The sequence below is a fragment of the Dama dama genome, chromosome 12 (assembly GCF_033118175.1).
Source record: "Dama dama isolate Ldn47 chromosome 12, ASM3311817v1, whole genome shotgun sequence".
Taxonomy (NCBI): Eukaryota; Metazoa; Chordata; class Mammalia; order Artiodactyla; family Cervidae; genus Dama; species Dama dama.
This window is the reverse complement of record NC_083692.1, coordinates 43,045,335-43,064,505: the sequence shown is the minus strand read 5'-3', so window position 1 is coordinate 43,064,505 and position 19,171 is coordinate 43,045,335. Positions and strand designations below refer to the sequence as shown.

The 19,171-nt window shown below is 34.8% G+C and overlaps 1 protein-coding gene across 4 annotated transcripts in view; it reads left to right on the top strand.

Annotated features, from left to right (window-relative positions):
* The window catches only part of SPPL2A (signal peptide peptidase like 2A), a 53,490-nt gene that overhangs the window by 24,472 nt on the left and 9,847 nt on the right, over nt 1-19,171 (top strand). The window contains exons 6-16 of one of the 4 annotated variants that reach the window (XM_061157148.1): nt 912-1,063; nt 5,395-5,491; nt 5,926-6,027; nt 6,992-7,073; nt 7,627-7,701; nt 12,345-12,401; nt 12,593-12,646; nt 13,097-13,199; nt 14,378-14,452; nt 15,879-16,039; nt 18,546-18,627. In XM_061157148.1, the coding sequence (XP_061013131.1) occupies nt 912-1,063; nt 5,395-5,491; nt 5,926-6,027; nt 6,992-7,073; nt 7,627-7,701; nt 12,345-12,401; nt 12,593-12,646; nt 13,097-13,199; nt 14,378-14,452; nt 15,879-16,039; nt 18,546-18,627 (1,040 nt within the window). The remainder of the gene's footprint in view (nt 1-911; nt 1,064-5,394; nt 5,492-5,925; nt 6,028-6,991; nt 7,074-7,626; nt 7,702-12,344; nt 12,402-12,592; nt 12,647-13,096; nt 13,200-14,377; nt 14,453-15,878; nt 16,040-18,545; nt 18,628-19,171) is intronic. The other 3 variants (XM_061157146.1, XM_061157145.1, XM_061157147.1) reach the window with 3 other exon arrangements.

Sequence of the window (19,171 nt, the reverse complement as noted above, 5' to 3'; positions counted from 1 at the left end):
TAAGCAGTTTAGCAAATGTACAAGTTGATAGAAATAAATCTTTTTTTTTTTAACCTAAAGTTTGTATTGAGCCCAGACTTGGTGAAAAGGATCAGGATATATGAAAAAGGAACAGGGAACACCACTTTACACTTGATCTCAGCCAAAAGGCCAAGAAGCGATCAGGAATACCATTTTAGTAGACCAGAGTTGAAGGGACTGGCGCTGGAAAAGTACATTAGTGGCTTCTCTGTAACTGGGAAGAGACAAGGTGACAGAACAGAAACTGTTCAATAAAAGAAGCTTGTGGCCCTTTCCTCTTCAGCTCGTGTGTCTGCCTTTCACTAGTTGTGTGACCCCAGAAGGGGTATTGGGAGAATTAAAACAATGTTTTGCTACCTTGAATCAGGGTAGGACAAAGCGATGTCTTGAACTTCTTTTGAATCCTTCATAATATGTTAAAGAGCACCATACAGACTTACAGTGAATACTGAGCTGACTGATAGAATAAGTTAGTGTTTTTACATTGAGGAGAAGCTGCTTTTAAAAGTAGTTTACTACCTGCAAGTTGGTAATATTAAGTGTGTAAAACGAATTGGTTTTTATTTGAAACATTACATCAGTGTAGTTTCCAAATTAGATAATATAAACATCACCAAAAACATTAATTTTTTATGTAGTAAATATCTTGTTTCAACAGTTTTGTCTCCAGAAAAAAAGTTTCAAAAGTTAGTGGTTAATAACACACCAACTCTGAAGGGTAGAATTATAGAGAGTTTTTACTTCTAGATTAAGTATTTCTTCATGGTGTATAACTGTTTAAGTATGTTAACTTTGTAATCAGAAACAACTTTAAGTTAGTATTACAGATAGATTTTAAAAATAATTGTACTTGGCAGAGATTGCTGAAGTTTCTGTGTGTGTTTATGCAGGGAAAACATGAAGGCAATGACAAACACTGAAGATAGAGAAATGAGGAAAAAGAAGGAAGAATATTTTACTTTTAGTCCTCTAACAGTTATAATATTTGTGGTCATCTGCTGTATTATGATGGTCTTACTTTATTTCTTCTACAAATGGCTGGGTAAGAAATCATTTTATATTTGCTACTTTTTAGCATACAATCTTTTCATTTTACTTTGCCAGATTTATCTTTTCCTTTAAGGCATTCAACTGGAAAACTTAAGTGAATAATTAAAAAGTGATATTAACTTTTAAACTGTCGAAAGTGTTAGGTCGCTATTACTCTGGGATTAAAAAAAAATTCTGATATAAAATACACTGTGACTCAAAATAAGAACACTTCTTCATGGACAACCTGAAAGAATTGCTATGGTCCCTAAGTTTTCGTCTCTGCAGATAAAACATAATAGACTGGGGATATCTAAGCAGCAGACTAAGGATTTCTTGGTAGCTATATACAATTGCATGCAATATAATAGAAGATTATTCAAATTATGAATTTATTGCTTCTGCTTATTCCTAAAGTGTGATTGGTCCTTTTTGTCAGTTTGCAAATCAAAATGTTGTATTGCTTAAATTTTGTTTTACTTGTGTGAACATTAAGATCATACTACATCTAAAAACACACAGGTACTTGCTTGTAGTCTAGAGAGTAAATGATACTTTTTCCTTTAGGAAGGAAGGGGTCATGGCTTGCCCATCCCCTGAACAGTCTACTTAGTGTTCTGATAAGATGGAAATTTGCCATTTGTGGCCAACACATAGCAGAAAGAGAACAGAGCCCAGGGAAAAAGAGAGTGTGCCTAATGAGACTTAGCCAAAAACTCTTTGTGAAAACCACCACAGGCTACAAAATGTTTATTTAGAGAATCATAGTATAAGTTTCTGGAAAACTGAGGCCTTGGGTTAGTTTCACCTTAGTTTTCAATTTCTCCTCTCCTATGGTAGCAGTTTTAAAACTATACTTATTGTGAAGTAATTAGCCTCCAACTAATAAAAAAGAAAAAAAAAAAAAAAAGAAATATTTCAAGTCACAAAAAAATAAGAGGTTTTATAAAACATGCATCCATTGTGGCCCAAAAAGAGATGACTAAAATGCACAAAATAAAAAACTTACAAGGTATAATCCATAACTACCTTCACAATATTTCAGGGAACTCCAAAAATTACCTCACCATAGCAACCCACATGTATATTCCTGCATAAATTCTAAAGTTTTTGTTTTTGCCATATGAGTTTTAGCAATAGCCAATAAACAATGTAGTGGTTCCATAAAAAAACAAACAAAAAAACTATACTTATATATATTTCCAATTAGAAAAAAATATTCTTGGAATATCACTCATATTTCAACATGTTGCTGGGAGAGTGGATACCAGTGTGGTATTTGTATTATGTTGTCATTGCACAGCTAATTTTTCTGTTTTAAATTCTCAGCCTTCAATTGTGTGTCTGACCCTCAGCTGATATATTTAGTGGTCTTTAATAGAACAAAGAGATTTCTCTACTTTACCCTAAAGCATGTTTTAGTTTTTGGTACGGGATTTCCTTAAACTCATCACTATTTAAAAATTGACCCTGTTTATAACTGTAATTTTCAGTGTAGGAGGAGGAAGATCATTAAACCTCATGGTTATCCCATGACATGGGGTCTAATTATGACGCTGACAATGGTGTGTGATATTGTGAAATTTAATATACTTTCAAATGGTTCCTTATGACTAAAATTGATGCCATTTCTTAATATGTTCAATGTATTAAATTGCTAAGATTCTCCATACCATTTTATGTTAAGTCATGCTCAAGAAAATAACTAAAGATGGTTATATTTACCAAATTCTCTCTCATACCAAATCATTTTCTTAGGTATAGTAAGATACTAAAACTCTGGTAGGGCTTCCACAGCATGACTTCCACTAGAGTTTAAAATCTTGGTTTGGAGACCTTTGGTGGATGACTAAACAAACTCAACTTGGCAATCTTTGATTGTCATTCTTATTACTTAGATTTGTCATATATATGCAATAATAACATAAGCAAATGAAAAAATATTTTGTCCAAGACAACCAATTAGAAAATGGTTAATTTACTGCCCCTTATTTATTGTCTCTAGTTTGCTGTCTTTTCTCACATACAAAACAAAGTTATAGTTTTCTGAAATCTAGTGGTTTTGCAAAATTTAGTTAAAATGTCTATTTCCATTGTAAAATTTTGAGAAATTTCACAAAGCAATACTTTTAGAGTATGATAATTTCTTCCTGTTTTTAACAACAGCAAGATCAAATGTTTTTAAGTAATTTTCAACCAAGTATAGCTAATATAGAAAAACATTTGTGAATTTTAATACCTTAATATCATACCTAGACAATGAGGTTTGTTTAAGTGGATTTGGTTTTACCACATGTAAAGTTTTTAGAGATGAATTCCACCATAGGAAAATATAGACATCATGATTAATGTCTAAGGTAGGTGGAAGTTCTCCTCTTTAAGCTTTTTAAAAATATTTTAGGGACACATGTATACCTATGGCCAATTCATGGTGATGTATGGCAAAAGCCACCACAATATTGTAAAATAATTATCCTTTAATTAAAACAAATACATTTTTTTAAAAAGTAAAACATTTCCACTAAAAAAATAAATAAAAAGTATTTAAAGTGGTTTATTAATTCTTCCATTTGTTACATTTAAATTAAATACAGATGTCTACAACTCACTTCATAGACATCTTTAACAAACATGTGACTTTGCATCATTGAATGATAAAATGCACAGCTACTAACATAAATCCTACCAATGTTTTCTTAGGTCAATCTCTGAAGGCAAAAGAGAGAAAAGCAAAAATAAACAAATGGGACCTAAACCTAATAAAACTTAAAGCTTTTACATAGCAAAGGAAACCATAAACAAAACTGAAAGACAGCCTATGAACTGGGAGAAAATATTTGCAAAAGATGCGACCAACAGGGGTTAATATCTAAAATACACAAATGGCTCATACAATTCAATATCAAAAAAACAAACAACCCAATCAGAAAAAGGGCAGAAGACCTAAATAGACATTTCTCCAAAGACGACATACAAATGGCCTATAGCCACATGAGAAGATGCTCAGCATCACTGATTATTAGAGAAATGCAGATCAAAACTACATGAGGTTTCATCTCACACCTGTCAGAATGGCCATCTTCAAAAAGTCTACAAATAATAAAATTTTTGAGGGCGTGGAGAAAAGGAAACCCTCCTATCACTGTTGGTGGGAATATAAATTGGTGTGGCCACTATGGAAAACAGTATGGAGGTTCCTTAAAAACTAAAAATAGAGCTAACGTATAATCCAGGAATTCCACTTCTGGATGTTTATTCTAAGAAAACAAAAAACTAAATAGAACATGTATATGCACCCTTATGTTCATTAGGGGTTTCCCTAGTGGCTCAGACAGTAAAGAATCTGCCTGTGTTGCAGGAGACCCAGGTTCAGTCCCTGGGTTGGGAAAATTCCCTAGAGTAGGAAATGGGAAACCACTCCAGTATTCTTGCCTGGAGAATTCCATTGACAAAGTAGCCTGGCGGGCTATAGTCCACGGGGTTGCAAAGAGTTGGACACGGCTGAGCAGCTAATACTGTCTTTCTACTTCGATGTTCATTGTGGCGTTATTTACAATAGCCAAATTATGGAAGCAACCTAAATGCTCATCAATAGATGAATGGGTAAAGAAGGTATGAGATGTATATATGTATATATATATATATATATATATATATATATAATGGAATATTACTCAGTCATTAAAAAACAATGAAATAATGCTATTTGCAGTAACATGGGTGAACCTAAAAATTATTATGCTAAGTTAACTCAGACAGAAAGACAAATATGATATCATGTATGTGGAATCTAAAAGATAATACAGATCAACTTATTTACAAATTAGAAAGATAGACATACAAAAGAAATTTACAATTAAAAGGGAAAGGGAAGGGATAAAGGGATAAAGTAGCAGTATAGGATTAACAGATATACCCGACTATTATAAAGATAAACAATGAGTCTTATATAGCACAGGGAACTATATTTAATATATTGTAATAGGCTGTAATGGAAAAGAATCTGAAGCTGTATACTTGAAACTAATACAGTATTGTAAATCAACTGTAATAATAAATTTTTTTAAAAAAGAAAAAAAATGCAGAGCTAGCTTCAACCCGTAAAGAAATCCTAGTAGTGTGTAGTAGAGCTGAAACAACACATGAAATACCACTCTTAAAGCTCAAGATCTAAGTATGTTCAGTTTAGTAACCAATTCAGATTAGGATATGGTCACTGTAGTGAAAGTATTATGATCTAATAAGAAAGCTAAAGAACTAATATTAATTGTATAAAAGTTTTCTTATCATGTTTCCTTATCATGTTTCCTCTGTTCTCATATAATTTGGTGTCTTTTTTTCTAGTTTATGTTATGATAGCAATTTTCTGCATAGCATCAGCGATGAGTCTGTACAACTGTCTTGCTGCACTAGTTCGTAAGATACAATGGGGACGATGCACGTATGTATCTCTTGTGAGGAAGCCCATAATATTGGTTTTTGTAATTTAAAACAATACAAGGAAAAATAGGAGCTTTCTTGTAAACCTGTGAAGTCCAATATGCATGTTGCTATTTTAGTTAAAAATAATTAAAATTAAATAAAATTAAAAATCAGTTGCCCAGCCCCATTAGCCACGTTTCAAGTACTAAATAACTACATGTGGCTAATGGCTGTGGTATTGGACAGCACAGATATAGAGCATTTTCATCAACACAGTTCTATTGAACTGGTGAGTATTTTATTATACATCATTCATTGTAGTTAAAAGTCAAGGCTTTAAAATTGACTTTTCAAAAACTTTCTTCTCACTGTGGCAGACATTCATTTGTTACATTAAGTGAACATTGTATTTCATCTTAAGGGTAAATTAATTTATTTCAAACTGTCTTTTAGGATTACCTGTTGTAGCAAGAGCTTTGAAGTGAGACTTTATCTTCTCTCTGGACTGTGCATAGCAGTAGCTGTTGTTTGGGCTGTATTTCGAAATGAAGATAGGTATGAATACTCATTGTATTTCCTTTTAGCTTAGACTAAGGATGGGTTGTTTCATATCTTGCCTTGATAATTGTTCATCATGGATTTTTTTTCCCCCAGAACATCCTAGTCTTGAAACATGCTAAATACTTAAATAAAGAAATCTTGTGCTAATGGATTTGAGGTTGTCTAGAGAAGGAAATGTAAACTAGGATTTAGACATCTAAACTGAAATAGGCTTCAAAAATAGACTTATTTATGGTATAGCCACACAGTGAAATGCAATGCAGCTGTCAAGAACGAAGATTTCTGTGAACTGATATGCAGTGATTTCCAGGATATATTTTTAACTGAAAAAAGCCAAATATGCAAGAATATCTAGCATATGCTACCTTTCATGTGAGAAAGTAAAAAATATAAGAAAATATACAGGTTTCTGTCTGTTTGCAGGAAGGATAAACAGAAAATAATTTTAACAGTTTATTAATAAAATTATTAAAACCCCAAAGGATGTAATGGCCCAAAATTTGGGAGCAAAGTTCATACAGTTGTAGGCAGCTCCAAGTATGATAATCAGTTGGTAATTTCTCCTGCTATTATTTCTGGTAGAGTTTGATGGGTAGCTCTCATTTCCTTTATGCTTTAGCTATCTGGATGTATATTAACATCGTATCCTTTGTTATGAGCTACCTTTCTAAAAAGAGACATGTAAAATTCAAAGATTAAGGATAAATATGTACTTTTGTCTGATATACTTCTGAAGCAGGCTTTCAACTTTTTCTTAGCACAGTAGTATTCATTATTCTACTAGAACAATAAAATATGGAGACTCTAAGAGGTTTTTCTGTTGTTATAACTGCTACTTAATAGTTGAATAGTCAAATCATAGCAATTGAAAAGTATTGCTTTAGTGATATGTTTCTTTTGAAATGTTCCACTTAAAAATAACTGGGTAAAACAATAGAGTAATTTCTTTTGATTTTAGGTGGGCTTGGATTTTACAGGATATCTTGGGGATTGCTTTCTGTCTGAATTTAATTAAAACACTGAAGTTACCCAACTTCAAGGTAAAGTAGACTACTTTGCTAGCTAAAATATTGCTTTCTTTTTAAAACAATTTTATTAAGGTATAATTTACATATAATTAAATGCACCTATTTTAAGTGTACAGATTATCAAAACTTTACAAATATGTAACTTTGTAACCTCTATCCCAGTCAATTATAAAATATTTCTTACCTCATCAAAAGCTCTATCATGCCCTTTATCAATCAGTCCTAATCCCCAACCCAGGAGACCACTGATCTTCTACATAAAATATTTTTTTAACATAAAATATTTTTAATCATTCACATACTATGCCAAATTCATATCATCCGTACAAGACTAAAATCAGGGAAGAACATTTCTTTGCTTCAGTGATTCTTTTTTAAAAGTGGGTTGAAGCAGATAAAGTTTTAATGTGATTTATAGAATAAAACTACAAATAGTAATAAACATTAAATGCCTTAAAAAGTAGTGTTTAAATGTATGTTACATGTTTATTTGTATTTGCAAAATAATACCTCTTAATTTAAATATGAGAAGTTTGACCTTTAAATTTGTTTCTTTCTTCAACAGTCATGTGTGATACTTCTGGGCCTTCTTCTCCTCTATGATGTATTTTTTGTTTTCATAACACCATTCATCACAAAGGTATGATATTTTTAAATGCCTAGGAAACATACTAAATGATTAGAATCTTAAATATGCTCTTAGAGTGTTGATTTTCCAGATGTTTACCATTGACTGGGTTCTAATTCTCTTAAGAGAATTGTCATTAAAATTGGCCTTTTACATCACCTTATTCTGCCATTGCACCAAATAACAGCCATAGGCAAAGCATTGACACCAAGCTAACTGAAATAGTTATAGACGATACCCTGGATGGTCCCTTTAGCAACTGTACATATTTCTTTCTAGAGAACTCTTAATGACTTTCATTGGACAGTAGGGATTTGAAACCTGTGAAACCAGTTAAGCTATCACTAATGTGCTCTGTAGAAGGATGAATTACTTGACTTCGGTTTCATCTGAGCGGAATTTGTCGTCAGCTGTGGATTGTCATGTGGCACCAGGAACTCTTAAAAACTGTGACACGAACAGTGAAACAAACCGAGGGAAAAACTGTCGCTTTCTGCACTTTGGCCCCATCTTACCAGTCTTTGTCAAGGGCAATATTTTAACACTAATGTTTCACAGGTATACACTCAGCTAGTGTAGGACGGTTGTGCATCCGTGAAAGGATCAAAGAAGAAGGTGGCCTTTGGGTGGCTGTCATTTCTCCTACTGCCACAGAGAGAAGTTTTTAGAGGTAGAAATGAAGTCTTTCACCACCTTCCTATCTGCAAAGATGTGTGTTTCCATAAGCTGTCTTGAACGTGGAATGTGTCCTAAGAGACGGCAAGTCGGATAGCCAGAAAGCCAATCACTAGTAGTTAAATTTTTTTTTTCCCCTTGTAAATTTGCTCACTAAGGTCATTGGGGTTTTGAAATGGACTAGAGAAGATTCCTGGAAAAAAAGAAATGGATTCTAGACTGGATGCATAAATCTGTGCCATTTCCTTAAAAAAAAAAAAAGGCCTTTTAATATTTTAATAGAGGATATTTTTAAGCCTTTACACCATTTTGCTGGGAAAAAAAAAAAAAAGCTTCCTGATTGATGTAAACATGAGAATGTCTATAAGTTTTCTTCCTACACATTTTAAAGTAACTTTTCTTACTTTTATAAAATAATAAATATTTGTTGTAGATAATACAGACAGCAAAAAAGAATGAAAAGCTGTCATTGCTTCTTTCATTTCTGTAACCCTAGTGTGAGACTAAGAGCCCAACACTGGAAGTCTAGAGACCTAAAGTGTAGATCTGTAACTTTATAACCCTGAGCTGCTAGTCACTTAGCCCTCAGTTTCCTAATCATTTGAGTGAGGGAGTATTGCTAGCATTCTGTCCTCTGTTTCCATCAGTAGAATTCTTTTGGTTGCTTCTGCGAGAATCCAACCTAACTTTTCTGTATGAAAGAGGTCCCATCTATTCAGAATACGTGCAAAGGCCAGGGAGGGCCTGTCCTCAGGAGAAACTAGACCCAGGAGCACATACTCTTCCTTCCTGCTCTGCCCACCTTTCCATTGTCTCAGACTGGCTTTTTCCACGAGGTTAGAATCAGCAACTTGAAACTCCCAGGTTTCAAGTTTCAGCTATACCACTAGCTCCTCAATAAAATCACGGTGCTGTCCTTAGAAAAAGGGAGAGGTGTTGGGTGAGTGTGGTAGTCCTTCATTATTGGCCCAGCTTTTCTACCTTGTCCCTATTCCTATCTCATGAATGTGTTATTAATTATTGCTTAATTCTTCTACCTTGTCCCTATTCTTATCTCATGAATATATTACTAATTATTGCTTAACTCTTCTACTTTGCCCACTTTGAGTCTCACTTTCTAACTTTATATCATTTTTTTATCCTTTGTCACTTTCATACATTTAGTATTTTATAATGACTGCTTTTTCCCCTAGTAGTTCTTTATTCTTTAACCTCTGCTATCTGTGAAATATCTACATTTCTGATATTGGCTATGATGGCATAAGACAAACATATGCCCCATTGGGGAGCTAAAATTGCAACTAGGTAACAAATGTAATTAACTGTCCCAAAATACTAGTACCTTTTCATGCTTTAATGGTGAACCATCTGGCTCATTGACTTAATTTGCAATGATAACCTAAAAAGCATAGAACTAGTATTATGAATTATAGCAAAAGCTGTTAATTTACTAAAGCATATTTTGAAGTTCGGTCTAAACTTGTTCTAGCTTGTGTCAATTTATTTGGTTTAAAAATGTTTCTATAAGTCACTCCATCACAGATCTCATAATGAAAGTAAAGCGCACTCTCTACAAAACCATTCCCATAGGTTACTGGGTAGTCATACCATATGACTACCTGTTTAGGCTTCCCTGGTGGCTCAGACGGTAAAGAATCTGCCTGCAATGCAGGAGCCCAAGGTTTGATTCCTGGGTTGGGAAGATCCCCTGGAGAAGGAAATGGCAACCCACTCCAGTATTCTCGCCTGGAGAAGTCCATGGGCAGAGGAGCCTGATGGGTTACAGTTCATTGGGTTGCAAAGAGTTGGACATGACTAAGTGATTAACACTTTCACACCATATGACACTTACATTGCACAGTGAACATAAAAGCTATAACTAAACTCTTTTCTAAAAATAAATTTTCCATTGTGTTTTAACACTAGTATCACTTTATAAATGCCAAACTTGTCTGCCAGCAAACTATGTCCATTCTGTACACATAAAAATGTCAGGATTTTAAAGGTATACATGGTAATAGTAAAGATGTCTTTGAGTCTTCGTTCTTCTGTGCCTAGGGAATTTTTCTTCTTTTTTTTCATCTTTGATCCCACTGACTAGAAGTGTGACTTCTAGTAATATGATCCAATGGAAAAGATTGACGTGCTCTTTGGAGTTCACTCTTGTAGATTTAGCTTAACACTGTCTTCTCAGTTTGGTTTGTTAGGCAAATCAAAATGAAAATCAAATACATGATTTCTGATTTTTGTGGTTTTCACTAAAAGTTTCAAGAATTAAATAGTAGACATTCTAAATATCTTCTTGACTCTGGTATTAGTAGATTTTTAATGAGTTAGCAGGGCAGGTAGCCATAGGAGTACAGGTGGTAAGAGCCTGTCTTGGTTTTTTTTTTCCTTCATCTACCACCATACTTGGTATAGTGTCTTGCAAATAGTAGTTTCTCAGGTGGATATCTTTGAATGTATGAGAGGATGTCAGTAATAGTCTTCAGTTAAATGTTTTAAATAGCAATTTGAAAATGAACCAAAATAAGCTCTTTATCTGGAAATTGAATCATATCATAGGAGTTTCCTGTAAGCAACTGTATTTAATATTAGTTTATTTTCATAAACTCCTGTGATATAACCCTTCTGTAACCCAAAGCTTAGCATGAGGAAAAGATTTCTGTAGCCAAGGAATTTATTATGTTTTCTTTTTTTTTTTTTATTTTGCTGCTCTTTATTCTTAGAGCCTTTGGATTGTCTTCAGTGTAAAGTTTATTATTTATCTTAGATTCCAATTTCTCTCTCTTCCTACATGCTTATTTTTTCTACTCAACTCAGGTATCAGTGAAATCCTCTTAAAAATAAACTCAGGTAATTTATTCTGTGCTCCCCACCCCCATGGAAAATAGTATAGCTAATCAATCAAATTCTCCTAAAAATTCAGCATTTATTTATCTTCCCATGACCTGTTTGGGGCATTATTTTAAGTGTAAGATGGGTGCTCATGCAGTCTTAGCTTGCTCCATCTAAATGTTTCCCCTCTCCCCAGTAGACTTTGCTGTCAGGAAAGAACTTTTTAATGAATTTCTCACACAGCCCACATAAAAAGACCTTAGACATGCACAAGGAAAAAATTCTGCTAAGGTTAATGCTTTGATTGGTGCATTAAGAGCAGGCAAAGCTGAAATTGGACAAGAGTCAGGATAGAAACATGTTCTCAAGTTCTTTAGGGCTTGATCTTTTCGAGTTTGGCTTCATTGTTATTGTGGTGAGTAGACAGAAGGTTAAATATGTATTTAAATAAAGTCATCGATTTATTACAAATCTGTATATAAAAAATTTCAGTATTTCTTCTGTCCCTGTTCATTGTTATTGCTAAAAATAACTATGACACATAGTATATGACATAAGTAAAAGCACTTAAAATGTATAGCCCATAGAGGAAATGCTAGATATTAGTTGTCAGTATAAATCCATGTTCAAACCTTCAGTTGAATAATTTTTGTGTGGTTTATCTGTAAGTTTCTCTTATTTGTTGAGTTCTAATAAAGTGGAGTAGCATGCTAGGTGAAATTTGTTTTAGATAACTCCAATTTTTCCTATCTACAGAGACCATTTTAGGAAAAAATCAGTCTACAGATGACTTTCCATCAGCTTATGGTAGGCCATAGCCATGGCAGGAGATCATGAATGTGTGTGTGTGTGTGTGTGTGTGTGTGTTCAATCATGTCCAACTCTTTGCGACCCCAAGGACTGGGGCACACCAGGCTCCTCTGTCCATGGGATTTCTCAGGCAAGAATACTGGAGTGGGTTCCCATTTCCTTCTCCAGGGGATCTTCCCAACCCAGGCATCAAACCCACGTATCTCGAGTCTGCTGCATTGGCAGTCAGGCTCTTTACCACTAGCGCCACCTGGGAAGTCCTAGGTCATGAATACTGACAGATTGTTCACTTTAAGTGATTGAACAATTTCTTTTACCTTTCTTAATTTTAGAATGGTGAGAGTATCATGGTTGAACTTGCAGCTGGACCTTTTGGAAATAATGAAAAGGTAGGGGTGGCAATTAAGTACAAATGGCTGCCATTTTGTGTGTGTCCAGTTAATAATTTTGCCTTCCTGTGTAATTCATTGGTCATGTAGTGCATGTTAAGGTATTGTAAAGCTTTGTTTCTCACAAAATATAGCCCTTTTGTTAGTTATTCTAAATTATTAAATACCTATTGACTTGGGTTTCATCCTAGAATGATGGAAACTTGGTGGAAGCCACTGCTCAACCATCAGCTCCCCATGAGAAAGTAAGGATTGTATTTCAGATATGTTCATTGGACTTTAAATCATACCCTCTCAGACAAGACTCTTCTTTGGGGAAAAAAAATCCAGATTGTAAAAAAAAAAAAAAAAATCTCTTTCAAGGTCTGAGTCCTCTATTTTTGGTAAAAAGGAAAGAAAAAACGTTAGATATGGGGATACTGGATTCATACTCTTCACCCTACATGTGTGTTGGGTTTTGTTTCTCCATAACTGCATATCTATGTCTTTCAAGCTTTCTATATATTCAGAGTATATATATGTTTAATTTATGTTCTCTGATTTCAAGCTTTTTTCCTCCTCATATTTCTAAAATGTTAATTTTAAAACATTAAGTTATTCTAACATCAATCCTTCCCTTTCTGAAGATATGGGTAAAGATTCCTAAGAGGTTTATTGGTGGTCTCTCTCTTTTTTTTTTTTTTTTGTAATTACAGTTACCAGTTGTCATCAGGGTACCAAAACTGGCCTATTTCTCAGTAATGAGTGTGTGTCTCATGCCAGTTTCAATATTGGGTTTTGGAGACATCATTGTACCAGGTAAGCAGTTGTTTGTAACAATTTGAGTGAAAGTAGACTGATGATTTAAAATTGTCAGATGTGCAGTATCAGATATCAAATGGTAAAAGTTACCTGCTCTTTAAGTATTTCTGGCTAATGCTAGAGCTGGGATCAGTGACAGGAATGGAGAAAAAGTGTTTTGATGGGTAGAAGATAAAGCCCAAATAGTAACAACCAAAGTATATCTCCCATGGCTCAAAAAAGGCCTTAGAAGAAGTAACTAGGATCACCAAGAAAGTATATCATAAATCCCCTTTAAAAGTTGAGTTTAATAATGCCAAATATATTATAATTTCTGTTACTTATGTTTTAAAACAATAGTTATTTGTTTAAACTAAGTTATTTAAACTAAGCAAGGTCGTGATAAAGAGGAAAACACCATAGAACAACAGCTTGTAGGGCATTATAATACCAAAAAAATACAATGTTTGGTGGAATTGATTGCCTTCTCCTAGAATGTCTGCTCTGACAGTTACTGCAGTTTGGCCTGTTCCTCACTGGGCTACCTATAGAATAAACTTAATCCCAGCCCAGGAATAATATAGTATAGAAGTGATTAATAATGTTTCTCAGTCAGCTGGTAGTGCGTCCTTCCTCACTTTTCTCACTGTCTCCTTGTGTACTAACAGGCTGTGCCTAGGTAAAGAGTACTGACTCTTCTGAAAAAGGTCTGTCACTGACATAGTGAAGCTAGACTGAGAAACGAATAGTGTTGCCATGTGAGCTGGATGGCAAAGTCCAGTGTAGCAGCTCTCTTAGCCCAGTGAGTCTCCTCTCACGTAATTGGTAAAGTAGGGAATGCTTTCTATTAAGTAACCTTAAAGTTCTTGAATGTCTTTAAATTTACTCTTCTCTTTACCAGTCCCACACCATGTGCTATTAGAAGCACATAGCATAGAATTGGTGAAGACAGTGTGCTAGCTAATAAAAATTATGTTTTTAAAGACTGTTTAATGGCTTAGGAAAATGCTTAATATATGGTATTAAGTTTAAAGAAATCAGCATATAAAATTTTGTCCGAATTTGAGGTACTTTAATGTTCTAATGACGCAAAAATGAATGTTAAATACAATGCAACATGTACTTTTTACCATAGTTTACAACTGCATTTGTATTGCTATTGTTATTTTAAGACTGTCATGTGAAATTTTCTTTAGGCCTGTTGATTGCATACTGTAGAAGATTTGATGTTGAGATTGGTTCTTCTATATACTATGTTTCCTCCACAATTGGTAAATTTTTTGTTTTTTCTTTTTGTTATATTGAGTTGTATCACCTGTAGGAAAAGGTCTAAAAGTAAGGAGTCCTGGATTCTAATTCTTCACCATTACTTAATAGGATACTTTTTCCATCAAAAAGAGATATAGTTTACTACCCTATATCACAAGGTTTTTGATGTTTGAAAAGGAAATTATATATGAAAGAAGATTCTGCACATAAAAAGCTTACTAGAGCATATGGCACATAGGTAGTTGATACTAGTATAATACTAGGTTTTTAAAAAATTCTGTGTAATATTGCATATTAATATAAATAAACTTATGGGCACAATAATACCTGGGACAGCAGAGGTAGTTGTTACTTGTCTTGCTTCTTTTGTTGAAAACAGACAAGAACAAGCAATAAGCCAAAAAATACTTTTCTACTTCTGAACATGTCAAATATATATCTCAAAATCCATACACCAAAATTCTTTATTCTTAGGTAAATGGCCTGCACCAGAGCCATTTAGATACTGTTCTAGAAAGGTTTTTAATTCCACAATGGAATTAAATCTTGTAAATTGAAAGTGTACATCAGCAGTTAGAAAAGGGTTTTTCTAGAAATAGTTACTCTGACAACAAGAAAGAACAGCTAAATGAGTGAAAGGATGAAGAAAGGGGGGAAAATTATAACAAAATAATAAAAGCAGTCTGAGGCCATTAAGTATGATACTCCCTAAAGGCATTAACATGTTAGCGTGCAGCACTAGTCAGTGTGATCGAATAAAAAAACATTCAGTGAAAAGACAGAAAAAGACTGTAAATTAGGCCAACTCCCTTAACTTCACTGGTCCTCCATTGTCTCATTTTACTTCAGTATTCCTCCGTTGTAACTTTGGGCAACTCTCTTCACTGGTCCTCCATTGCATCATCTATAAAACGAGAAGGTGGACTGCATTGTCCGTAAAAGCCCTACGAGTTCCAGTTGTCTGAGATCCAGTGTTCATAATGAGACCCAGAGTCATTAATAAAAGATCAAATGAAGTTTGATATGCAGTTGTTGAAGACGACCAGGAAGTATATAATCAATATTAGAAAGATTTTTTAAAACAACCTTTGGTACCTGTAGGCACAGATTTTAGTTATCTAATATGTGGAACAACTTAACATCCTTAATAGTGGCAAATAACTGAGACTTTCTTGAATTATTATCAATGATTAAGGATTAAGTATGTTATTAATGATTAATTTTAGTGGAAATACTAAACAGTTTCCACATTTTTCAAAAGCTCTGTAGAATGTCTCTCCTGACTACTCTCTAGAATAATAATGAAATTATGAGAAGAAGTCATAGGGCAAAAACATTCTGAGAAATATTGAAAACCAGTACTTTAGTGAGGGTATTAAAATCCACCTTTGATAGCATAAAAATGACTGATACTTGATATTCTTGCAGCCTATGCCATTGGCATGATTCTTACATTTGTTGTTCTGGTGCTGATGAAAAAGGGGCAACCTGCTCTCCTCTATTTAGTACCTTGCACACTTATTACTGCCTCACTTGTTGCCTGGAGACGAAAGGAAATGAAAAAGTTCTGGAAAGGTAGCAGCTATCAGGTATGTGCTTATATCTTGGTTACCAAGTTATGACATTGCCTAACTTTGGTTGGGAACTACTTGTATATATCAAAACTTTATATATGTATTCTCAAAGCTTTTACATGCCTAAAAGTTGCCTTGAATTTATCAGGGTGTCCTAAGTTTTTTTCCATCACTACCCCCTTACTTGTCACCTGCTGCATCATCACTTCTCATCCTCACTGCAATCTGATGCCAAAATTCTGGTGACTCAAGATAAAAGTACCAAGAAGTATGGGAGGGCATCAGGGAAAATCAAAACAGCATTTCAACATGACTTTTCAGAATCCACACAAAAGTCGACTTCATGAAAGATAAGAGCCATGTTTAAGTACTAAATTTTGATGCTGACACCACTAGCTATTTATAGTAAGAGTCCTCAGGTTTTGCAGATTAAAAAGTATACTCTCTCCAGCATCTAAATGGGCCCAACCAAATGAAAGTGGGCACTCATTTCAGGTTTAAACGGATCAAGACTGCCTTTTCTGTAAAATTCCTACAACAGAGGATATCCAGGTAGCAGAATCTATGATGTTTGAATTGTTTCTTCATTGAAGTTAAAGCCCTTTGTTCTTTTCCTAAATGTTATCGGTATTCCTCTAAAGTTTGTTTGTTTGCATTGAAATTAAAGAGAGTTGGGAAACTCTAGCCTGTTGAGGTCAGAGTCATGGCATTGATTCCTTCATGAGGCAGTTAACTCTGCTTTGCCCTATTACAGCAAACTATGTTCCACCATCCACTCTCATGCTTTTGTTTCAGTGATTGCATGAACGAAACTAAAGATACTTTGGGTAGATAGCTGTAATTCCGTTAGTAGACAAACAGTTCAAAGTTCATATCCATTTTGTGGTTGGTTCTAGTGTCCTCTTTATTTAACAAGAGGTGATTTGCACATTAAGTTAGACTACTACTAACAGAATTGAAAAAAGCACCAGCCTAGAATTCTTTGGGATAAGTCTTGCAATTTCTTTGAGATTAGAATACCTGCCCTTCCTACCTCCCAATTCCAGTTTCTCAACTTGTATTTATACACATTGAATTAGTTTATGGCCACAAGGTCCTTGACTCAACTAATAAGGTAGCTTGTAACTTCCATGAAGATGACACTCACATGGAATGTTTTATAGATTTTTTTCAAAGTAAAAGTATGTCCTACAGCACAAACTCTAATACTAGTTTTGAAAGTCGTATCCGAAGAGGTGCTGTTTGTCATCATTTTTTTTAAAAATAGTTATCTGTTTCTTCATTTAGCAAATGTTTATTGAGCAGGTCTATGAGCCAGATACTATTTTAGGTGCTGATGATAAAAGATGAACAAGTTAGAAACGAGCCTAGTCTCATAGCCTCTTGAAAGTTAGAGTCTCTTGGAGGATACAGATAGAGTCACTAACAATAAAGTGTGATGAATGCATTAGTTATGGCAGGGTGCCTTGAAGACTAGAGGTGGGACACCAGTGCTTATGGTTTTTAGACAGTCAAAGGTGATGTGGGCAAGGAAGACTTCTTAAAAGAATGTTAAGTTTATGTTGAAGCTTTAAGAGTGAGCCTTGTGTTCCATGTTGAAAGAACCATGACTTCAAAGGCTCAGAGGGAAGAGCTTTGACAGATTTAGGAACCACATGATGGTTAGAGTGGCCATCCTATTGAATAAGAATAGGGGAGTGCAGGAAATGAAGACTGGAGAAGGAAGCAAGGGAAAGAGGCTGTGTGGACTTACAAGCCACATTAAAGAGCTTGGACCCTCTCCTAAGAACATTGGAGACCATTTAAGAGTTTTAAGAAATCTAGAAAATGGATTGAAAGAAGACAAAACTTGAGGCAGCTATTAAAATGAGAAGCTGTAGTAGCCAGAGTTAACACGGTACTCAGACTGAGAGAAGTGAACAAAGTCAAGAGAAATTTAGAAGCCTAATAAATGCGACCTGGTGATAGATTCAGTTAGGGAGAAGAGAAGAAAGTAGAATCCAGGGTTTTTGGCTTGAGTAACTGAGTGGGTAGATAGTGATACCATTCACTGAGATTAAGAAGGGCAACAGATTTGAGATAAGATGATGAATTCAGTGTTGGAAATTTCAAAATACCTAGAGGACTACCAGGAAAAGAGAAATCAGCAGTTGAATAAACATCTGATATGCAGGAGATAGGCCTAACTAGAGACAGAAATTTGGGAGTGTTACTAGCATACTCTGAGTGAGTGAGAATGTAGAGGCAGAAGAAAAGACTCAGGACAGAACTGTGACCAAGATATTTCTACTTTTAGGGGCACTTAACTTATTAACTGAGTATGAGGTAAATCAGGAGGAGGAGGATGATTAACACAGGGAAACTTTGTTTAGGGTTGGCATTAAGTCTTTTTTAAGTTAGCGTTTAAATTTGGGACAGCTAGTGAGAGCACATGGTACTGTCTTATGGAATTAAGTATGTTTGCTGTTATTTTCATCACCAGTATTTCATTTTTACTTGTAAATTTTTCTTTCTCCTTTAGTACAGCTTTAAGGGTGCAGTGGTTTATTATAAGCACCTTTCCTCCTTTCTATGCTGTTTATTGAGGAGAAAGGAGATGCTAGGTAAGAATGGATTTCAACCAAGGGATGCATTTTTATTCCCTATGAATAAGTGCTCTGCCCTGGACCATCTGAATTTTACTCTTAAAAATCATGACTTTGAAATGATGATTCTACTTCATAGCAGCTGCTGCTGCTGCTGCTGCTGCTAAGTCACTTCAGTTGTATCCGATTCTGTGTGACCCCATAGATGGCAGCCCACCAGGCTCCCCCGTCCCTGGGATTCTCCAGGCAAAAACACTGGAGTTGGTTGCCATTTCCTTCTCCAATGCATGAAAGTAAATAGTGAAAGTGAAGTCGCTCAGTCGTGTCCGACTCTTAGCGACCCCATGGATTGCAGCCTACCAGGCTCCTCCGTCCGTGGGATTTTCCAGGCAAGAGTACTGGAGTGGGTTGCCGTTGCCTTCAACATTCATAGCAGCTACTATAAAGTTTAAGATCATTGGAGCTAGACCCAAAGCCATAGTAAGCACCCCGGAACCGTGGATTCCAGGACCTTAACTGTAAGGCACAGAAGCTAACTAAAAGAATTGATTGTAGGAAAATC